Source organism: Paroedura picta, chromosome 15 (genome assembly GCF_049243985.1).
Source record: "Paroedura picta isolate Pp20150507F chromosome 15, Ppicta_v3.0, whole genome shotgun sequence".
In the NCBI taxonomy this organism is placed as follows: Eukaryota; Metazoa; Chordata; class Lepidosauria; order Squamata; family Gekkonidae; genus Paroedura; species Paroedura picta.
This window is the reverse complement of record NC_135383.1, coordinates 8,793,383-8,801,718: the sequence shown is the minus strand read 5'-3', so window position 1 is coordinate 8,801,718 and position 8,336 is coordinate 8,793,383. Positions and strand designations below refer to the sequence as shown.

At 55.3% G+C, this 8,336-nt stretch overlaps 1 protein-coding gene across 1 annotated transcript; it reads right to left on the bottom strand.

Annotated features, from left to right (window-relative positions):
• Positions 1 to 826: 826 nt before the first annotated feature.
• On the bottom strand, positions 827 to 5,044 carry HES2 (hes family bHLH transcription factor 2). The gene is made up of 4 exons (XM_077312071.1): positions 4,918 to 5,044; positions 4,727 to 4,822; positions 3,288 to 3,381; positions 827 to 1,774 (listed from the first exon to the last, which is right to left on the bottom strand). Exons 1-4 carry the CDS (start codon positions 5,011 to 5,013, stop codon positions 1,494 to 1,496), a joined length of 567 nt encoding a protein of 188 aa, XP_077168186.1. The 5' UTR covers positions 5,014 to 5,044; the 3' UTR covers positions 827 to 1,493.
• Positions 5,045 to 8,336: the final 3,292 nt, after the last annotated feature.

The window sequence follows — 8,336 nt, the reverse complement described above, 5'->3', positions numbered from 1 at the left end:
CACAGGTGCACGACCAGCAATGCATTGCATATTCACAAGGCTGCAAGTCTGCGGATGAGCTCAGGCGAAGCACTGGAAGAGGGAGCCACTGGAGTGGGAGGAAGCGCTCTTGCTGGGGCACGTTGAGGCAATGTGCACAAAGCCCGGATTGAGTTCCAGCTTTCCAAGCCCCAAAGGTACGCAGTGAAACTCCTCTGCCTTTCTCAGCTTTCTCCATGGAGAGAAGGGGACCCGAATCTCAAGGACAGCATCCAGATGGGCCAAAAAAGTCACGTGTCATGGGCTGTGGACATGCCCACCCAGGGCCCTTCCCCTTCCCACCCCCTCCAGAAACATCATCGGCCACGTGGGGAGGGTGGGCGAATGGTCACATCACCCAATAAATAATAAAATTTGTAAAAATAATCATTAACTCCCACCCATGTCATGAAACCCTGGTGGAGAAAGGTCAATGACAGGGCACAGAGGCCGAGACCTTTCCCTGATGTAGCCTCCTGATTCTGGGATTCACAGGTTGACTGCCTCTGTATGTGGAGGTTCCCTCAGTTGCCACGGCTACTGGCCTCTGATAGACTCGATTCCTCTTCATAGGAATTTATTTATTGATATGAACAAAGACGACTCTGGACTTGAATGGCAACTTAAACAAAAAAAATCGATGCAAGACCCAGAGTTTAAGATACCCGTTTCAGAATTCGGATAGGAACGACACCGTTTTAACCAACGATAACAAAGTTTATTTTGTATCAAATCTTCAAATAGGTCTATATACAGGATTAAAGTGCTTTCCAGCCTTCGGCTCAAGCCGGACTGGGTTTGTGCAAGTCGGATGAAAGAGACAGTTTACAACCCGTGGGGTTTACTGACCACCGATGCCTAGCCTCCGTGGACAAAAACACACACAGCGAAGGGGGACGGGATGGGGTGGGGGGTCTGGCTAAAGAAACAGGGGAAGTGCTCCAAGTTCTGGAGGCTGCCAGAATATAAGCCAAGCGAGCAGAGCTTCCCTGGCAGCAGAAACACCCTCCCTCCACCCCACCCCCCTCAACTAAAACCCCAGTTCTCTTAATTGGAGACTGTTCCAACAGCAGTGATTCCCTTCCTTCCTCTCTGTGTTTCTGCACAAGTCACTGATTAGGGCATGCCTTCTGACTAGAAGTAGGAAGCTCCAGAACGGTGCTCATGCAGAGATACTCTGGTCTGCCTCCTTTCCTAATTCTCTGCTTCAGGAGTGACTGAATGACCCATCCCACCTTGAGGATGAGTAGATAGGCTATCCTCTCTTCAGTGGGAAAAGGGAAGGCCGGAGGGGTGACTCACACAGAGACACAACGGGCAACTCCTTCTGTGGGCAGGAACTCAGAGCTCACTGGATTTCCCTCCCCACACACACACACAAATGTGTTTCTCTAGGCCTTAGCAGCATGGCTCGCCCCAGCAGTCAACGTTGGGAATTGAGAGCAAGCTTAGAATTTGCCGGGATGATTGCAGGTCTACCAGGGCCTCCAGAGGACAGGTTGCACCGCAGCAGGCAAGCGTGGAGAGTTTTCTGGGGCCCTTCTGGCTGGGCCGAGCGGCGGGGCCAGATGTTGTGCTTGAGGCGAGTCCGTTGGGCTGGTGTAATCGCGACTCCAGCGGCGTTCGTGGCTGGCCTGTTGAAGATGCCGCAGGAGGCTGTTGCAGACCTCTGAGTTCAGGAGAGGGAATTTGGGGAGGAGGTTGGTGAGACGCGACAAGCAGGCCTGGTAGCCTTCACAGTAGCCGTCGGTGGAGGCTGTGGGAGAAAGATCTGGGTCAGCAATGAAGTTCCGGAAGCTTTGGGGCAAAGAAGCCCTCTTGGGCTGAAGGACTGCGCTTTCCCACCCCCTCCACTGACAGCTGCAAATAGCACGGAGCAGGTGGAGGAAAGTGCAGTGTCTTCAAACACTGGAGCATAGGTTATGTTGTATTGCAGATGGGAGAAGGGGAGGGAGGGCCTCCGTACAGGAGCTGCCTTTTGCGTCCACCGACCCATGTTACTTGGCATATTCTGCTGCCGGTCTTTCTGCCCGGTGATTTCATGATGCAACCACAAGTTCTATGTTAAGCTCGACTCTGGAATGGATCTTTGTTTTCCGATCTCCCGCCTCTTTCATCTGCATTGATAAGCAACCCACCTCCCAAGCTAAAACTGTCCTTGTGAAGCTAGAATTGCCGACGGGACCTGCATTTTCAGCTGATTAATCACTTCCCGAATCTGGGCCAATGGATGGGTTAAACTGGGCTTGCCAAAATCCATTTCAATTAAAATAAAAACGAGAGCCAAATGAATCTCCAGTCATATCCCACACTTGCCACGCTGGTCAAACACTTTGACACTATCTGACCCTGTTCCCTGGAGATGGTAGGGATTGAACCTGGGACCTTCTGCATGCTGGGCAGGTGCTCTGGACCTGAGCCACAGTCCTTCCCTGGGACCCTACATCAGAATGCAGCTGCCTTTGACTGTGATAGGGCCTTCTGTCCCTCTAGTTAGCACAACAACTAACAGGGTTGCCAGCTTTAAGGGAGATCTCCTGGGGTTACTACTGGGGACAGAGAAGTCCACATGGACTTCTTCGGAAAGGGGGCTCAAAGTCATTATGCCCCATCAAAGCCCCTCTCCTCCCCACGTCCCTGTTGGAAAACAGCTCTCTGTGCGATGTCTCCTGACTTGTGGGGTGTAAACAGGAACCCTCTTACCATAGAGTTAGTGAGATAGACAGGGACGCTGAGCGCTCACCTTCGATCTCACTGACCTGTCCCTGGAGTGTCATTTCCTGTTTTCCCCAGTCCTTTCCTCTTTCTCCTCCTTCTCTCCAGCCAGCAACATGATGCCAGGGAGATGTCTCAAGCATCTCTCTCCATCCAGCTATTTGGATTAGAGTAGGAACCGTATCTTTTCCTCTAAGTATGTAGTATTAAGTTCTTTATGAAATAGTTCTTATATTAGTTAAGTACCATGTTTGCGAACATGTTTGTTGTTTTCTCTGACCCACACACACTCGGCTACCTTTTTTGATATTAACACAGGGGCAATCAAACTGCGGCCCTCCAGATGTCCATGGACTACAATTCCCATGAGCCCCTGCCAGCATTCGCTGGCAGGAGCTCATGGGAATTGTAGTCCATGGACATCTGGAGGGCCGCAGTTATTCTTCAGCCCCCTCCTCAGGCTCCACCCCCCTCAATCTCCCCAACCCAGGGATGAAGCAGCTGCCTCAAAAAAGAAGCCAGATGTGGCGCTGCACGAATGGCATTTCACTCACCTGGAACGGAGGCACGGGAGTCAGGAAGCTCTTTGAGGAACTGCACGGTCATTTCTATGATGTCCGCCTTCTCTAGCTTGGAATAGCGAGAGCTCTGGAAAAGGAGAGGAACAGGGGATTTCAGGCTTGCTGGACAAAGGGAAGACCTAAAAGGGTAAAAACTTCCGGGTTCCTGCCTAGAAGCAGAAAGTGTGAATCCTAGAGATTTTGTTAGGACTCGCCCAAACGTTCACCCGGTAACGAGCAAGCTTTTGAGTCCCTCAGAACTCTTCATCCAGTAGGTAATGCAGGATAAAAGGGTGGTGGGTGGTTCGGGGGGGGGGGATGAGATGGTTTTGGGCATGAGAGTCCTGCACCAACAAATGGTGAACAGGAGTGCATGAATTAGAGTGAACAGAATGAATTAGATTGTGGCTCTGCAGATATCCCATGGACTACAGTGACCATGAGCCCCTGCCACTATGTTGGCAGAGGCTCATGGTCATTGTAGTCCATGGGATATCTGAAGAGAGCCACAGTTTGGCCATCCCTGGATGGGGGGAAGTGAGGAAGAAAATAGCAAAGATTCTCCCTCCCCCTGTTTGAAAGATGGACCACCTGGAGAGCTCGGAAGGGCTCAAGAGCTTGTTTAGGGAAATTCCAGTGGCGTCCGTGAAAGTCACCACAATCTTCGACGGCTGAGCTCGGACAGCGGCCTCATGGACCGACGGTATTGAACTCAAGAGGGTCGTTCGAAAGGAGCGGGACAGATGGGCCCCGCCGGAGGCCCTAGAAGCAGTTCGGGGGTCCGAAAGGGAACGGGCGGGCGGGCTAAGGGCCCTGGAGAGGACCCAGAGGTCTGATCGGGCTTCGAGCAGGGAAGCGGCTGGAGAAGGGGCGCGAAGCCGTCGAGGTTCCCCTGAACCGAAAGGCGAAAGGGAGGAGGCGACTGTGCAAGGCCAGCTGTGGGAAGGCGGGCCTGTGGAGCGCCGCCGGCAGTTGAGACGGCCCCCGGTGCGAAGGAGCGCCGCCGGGAGGGACCCGACCGTCTGCCCTGCCCACACCAAGCTTGCAAAGCTCCGGAGAAGCAGGGAGGAGCCGCGCACAAGCGGCAGCTCGGCGCAGGCGGGGGTGGGAAGGGCGGCCGGGGTGCGGAGCTGTGCGGCTGGCCCTTTGGGAGAAGGAGTCCCAGCGCCGGAGCCGCGCCGTCTGCTAGACAGGGCGAGAAAGACCGAGGAAGCGCTTCGCCCAGCCCGGATGAGAGCGACGGCCAGGGCTTACAACCCAAATCTCGCCACGACAGCATTGGAAAAAAAGCCTCCTTGGAGAGCAGCAGTGTATCTGAATGAGCCACTTTCTTGCCAGCTTCCAGGAAAGAGTCCGCTGACCCCTCGGCCTTCCCTGGGGAGGGGGGAGACACCTCCCTCACCCGAGCCCAGGCCTCTGCGCCCCTGACTTACGTCTTTGCCGATGAGCGGCAGGATGAGGGTCTTGAGCTGGTTCAGGCTGTCGTTGATGCGCGCCCGACGGCGCTTCTCCATCAGCGGCTTGAGGCTCTGCGGGCACAAAGCAGTCCGGGGTTAGGGGGACGGGACGAGAGGGGGAGGACGGGCCCAGGTTGGGGAAGGGGACGGGCGGCTGCGGCTCTCACCTTGCGCAGCGTCGTGGCTTCGCCGGGTCTCTTGGCAGCGCCCATCTTGAGCCGGTAACTCCGCGCGGGTTCGAGCGCCGAGCTGAGCGGAGACATGGAGCGAGAGCGGAGCCGGCGTCCGGGCGGAGAGAGGAGGAAGACTCGGCTTCCTCCGCCCGCCTGGGCTGGTTTTATACGCAGCCGCCGGTCCGCCCCGTCTCGCCCCACCTCCCCAGCCGCTGGGGTTAGACACGGCGTCGCGGGGGGACGCCCGCCCCGGCCCCGCACCCGAGTCCCGGCCCATCTGCTCCGGCGTGGCAGGCTCAGCTGCCCCCCTCTCTCCCCCCGCCTTTTTCACTCGCCCCTTAAGCCGGTCCCCGGGAGGTTTAAGAGGTCGCCCCTCTCCCCTTCGAATCTGGAAGGCCCCGACGCGCATTTGGTCACATTGTGGCCTGGATCCTACAAAAAAAAATCTGCTCTCCAGGCTGCGTGTGGGGATGCAACCCGCACAGACACGAATCTCCAAACTGTAGACTGGCTGCCACCTTTTGAACTTTCCCCCTCTCTTCTCGCCCCCTGCGCGCGAGAAGACCACCTGATGTTTCTCCCCAATTTGAGGGTCAGACCAGAGTGTGACCCAAGGGTCGAAAGAGCTGACCCGCATAGCTCTGGCTCTGATGGGGATTAGAATACTCCAATTCCAAACCATTGAGTTGTTGTTGGTAGTTGGGGGGGGGGGCTAATGAGGCCTAAGGGCACAATGCCCCGAATATCCTCCCCATCTCCGGATATTTCTCCCATATTCCCTCGGATTTCACCCCAAATGCACTCCCTCCATCGCCACGCATTGGGACGCGTCACTTGTGAATGCCGTTCCGAAGGAGCGAAGAACAAACCTCTTCCCTCCCCCTCCCCGCCTCGAGGGTGAAGTGTAACGTGGAGAGCCCTCGTGGAAAGGATCCGAGTCACAAACAACACGTCCGAATGCTGGCAGTGGGGCAGGCGGAGGGCCAGATGCTACGCGGGCTTACTCTGAGTCTGAAAGAAACCGTAGGGACTGCGACGACGCTTACTCTCGAGTAGGCTGTGCTGCTCAACCCCAGGCACAGCCGCTGGGAAAGGAGGCCTACCCGGCTCGCAAGGAAGCGCGCGGAGGATCGCAGCCATGAAACCGCGGGCTGAGCTCGGGGATTGTGTAAGACTCGGAGCGTTGTTGTGTGGTGTGTGTGTGTGTTCCCCCCCTCCCAGGAGGGGTTATAGGAAAGAAAACTTCTATTTTTTTCCGAAATAGGAGGACCAGGAAGGGTGCTTCCCTAACTCTATCACCCTATCCCCGCCTTCCATAATCCAATAGGTCTCGGAAGACTGTTTAAGTGGAGGAAGGGTATTGTAAACTGCTTTGGTCCCCAGCCAGAGAGAAAAGCGGGGTATAAATGTATTTAACCTAAATGCAATAAATAAAATAAATGCTCTCATTTGCGTCTTGTTGCACGGCTTCCGCTTGGAGTCTCCGTGAGAAAAGAAAAAAGACAAATGCAGCAAATAACTATATTAGTAATAATATTCCCCCGCCCCCGTCCCAGGAGATTAACTTCCTCCCCCGTCTCTATGCAAGACGCCTGCCGAGACTCGCCTCGATTAAGCCTCGGGCGCTCTCCAGGGTGCTGAAGCGGCGCGTGTCCCCAGCCGGTTGCAAAAGGGACCCGCCTGCAGCCTCTGCCTCCTTCGACCGACGGACGGATGGGGGCTGGGGGGGGGGCTGTCCTTTCCTCCTGCCCATTTTGGGCTTGCTCCGAGGGGATTATGGCGTTTAAGATATAGCAGCGTCCTTAACCCGCCTGGGAGTGAATGGGACCCATTCCATCTGCACTTCCCCCCACCCCACCCCACCCCCCGGGTTATCCGTTTATTCATTGAACCCCATTCCAGCCACGCAGAGAGTTAGGACCCCTCTCCCGCCCTTTATTTTTACAGATGGGCGGCACGCACCCCACCCCCACCCAAGCTCTTGGGTTGTGTGTATGTGGGGGGGGGATTATTTAGCTCTGAGCCCCTGAGAGCCCGCTGCTTCCCAAGCCGAGGGGGTGCGTGGGGGCTTAATAGGAACGCACCAACCCCCCCTAACACAGCCCCCCCCCGTTGATCTGGGCTTCGGGATCCTGATTTAGTTGGCAAAAGGAGAACTAGGGCGTCTGTGACTCTTAGGGAAGGGGGGGGTCCTTCAATCTATAGTTTATGTCCCCTCCCGCAGGAGATTTGAAATAATTAAACCATCGCCCCCTCTTTGGAGAATTGTGGGATGTCAGTGTTTAGTGGTCCCAACTTTTGGGAGGGTCAGGCATTGGCGGGGGGGAGGGGTGTTTCGGCAGAAAAGAGTGCGCAAGAGAAGGAGAAAGGGAGATGCAGGAAACTCGCCATGAACGCTGGAGCAGGCCAGGTGAGTTCTTTCGTGGGATGCCTAGGCAGAGAGCTCCGAAAAAGAAGGGGGGAGAGATAAGGAGGGGGACAAAGGAAAGAATGAACGGATGGGATAAAAGCCGAGAAAATTAGGGGAAATGGTCTCCCCCCCACCCCAATTTGCAGGAAAAGTTTCTTCTCTGAAATGGTGTTTTCTCTGCCTCCTAGTTTCTCCTTCAAACCCACTTTTTTCCCTGGAATTTTTAGCTCGCACCAAGCCCTGATTGTGTCTTCTTGGAAGAAAAGGCCGCTGCTAGAGAGGGACGGAGCCAACCCTCCATTTGTTCCGTGGTCTTTGCTCGTCAGTAAATGCGAACCTGACCCTTTAAGACGTGGGAATGAATCGAAGCTAGGTACCGTCTTGCCTCTTCGGTGTGCTTTCGCGGCCGGATTTTTCCTGGGCAAAACTGGAAAATCTACTTTAAAGTGCATTGAAAGGGCGTTATGCACTGCACGGATGTTAGCTTTATCCATGCAAGTTTCGCTTCCGTTGTCTTCCGCTCCTTAGTACCCCTGCCCAGAAAAAAAGGGGGATCCCTTCCTTGTTTCACCTCACATGATCAGGGCTGCAAATCACCGATGCCTATTTACTCAGATTTCCTGGGCGCCTGAGAAGGTTGGGGACAACTCCCCAATGAACTCAACGTGGCGCATTGATCTGACGACGCATCGATGATTTATATCTCGCTTTCTCTCCCCGTTTCGCCCTTTCGAAGGCCGTCCTTCGCTTCTTCATCTGATCCTCACAGCAACAGCCCTGTGAGGTGGGCCGGGCCGGGCGTTGGTGACGGGCCCAAGGTCAACCCGGTCGGCTTCCACGGCAGAGCTGGACTTTCGAACCCGGGTTACCCAGAGACCTAGTCTTCCCCTCTCCCCACGGAGCAACTCGTGCGCCAAGGGGGTCGTCTAGCAGGGGTAGTCAACCTGTGGTCCTCCAGATGTCCATGGACTACAATCCCCATGAGCCCCTGCCAGCAGGGGCT

Coding starts and splice junctions, on each gene's coding strand:
- HES2 (XM_077312071.1), bottom strand. CDS start 5,013: ATGTCTCCGCTCAGCTCGGCGCTCGAACCCGCGCGGAGTTACCGGCTC. Junction 3,382..4,726: donor TGCCGCTCATCGGCAAAGAC/GTAAGTCAGGGG, acceptor CTCCTTTTCCAG/AGCTCTCGCTATTCCAAGCT. Junction 1,775..3,287: donor CTCCCGTGCCTCCGTTCCAG/GTGAGTGAAATG, acceptor TTTCTCCCACAG/CCTCCACCGACGGCTACTGT.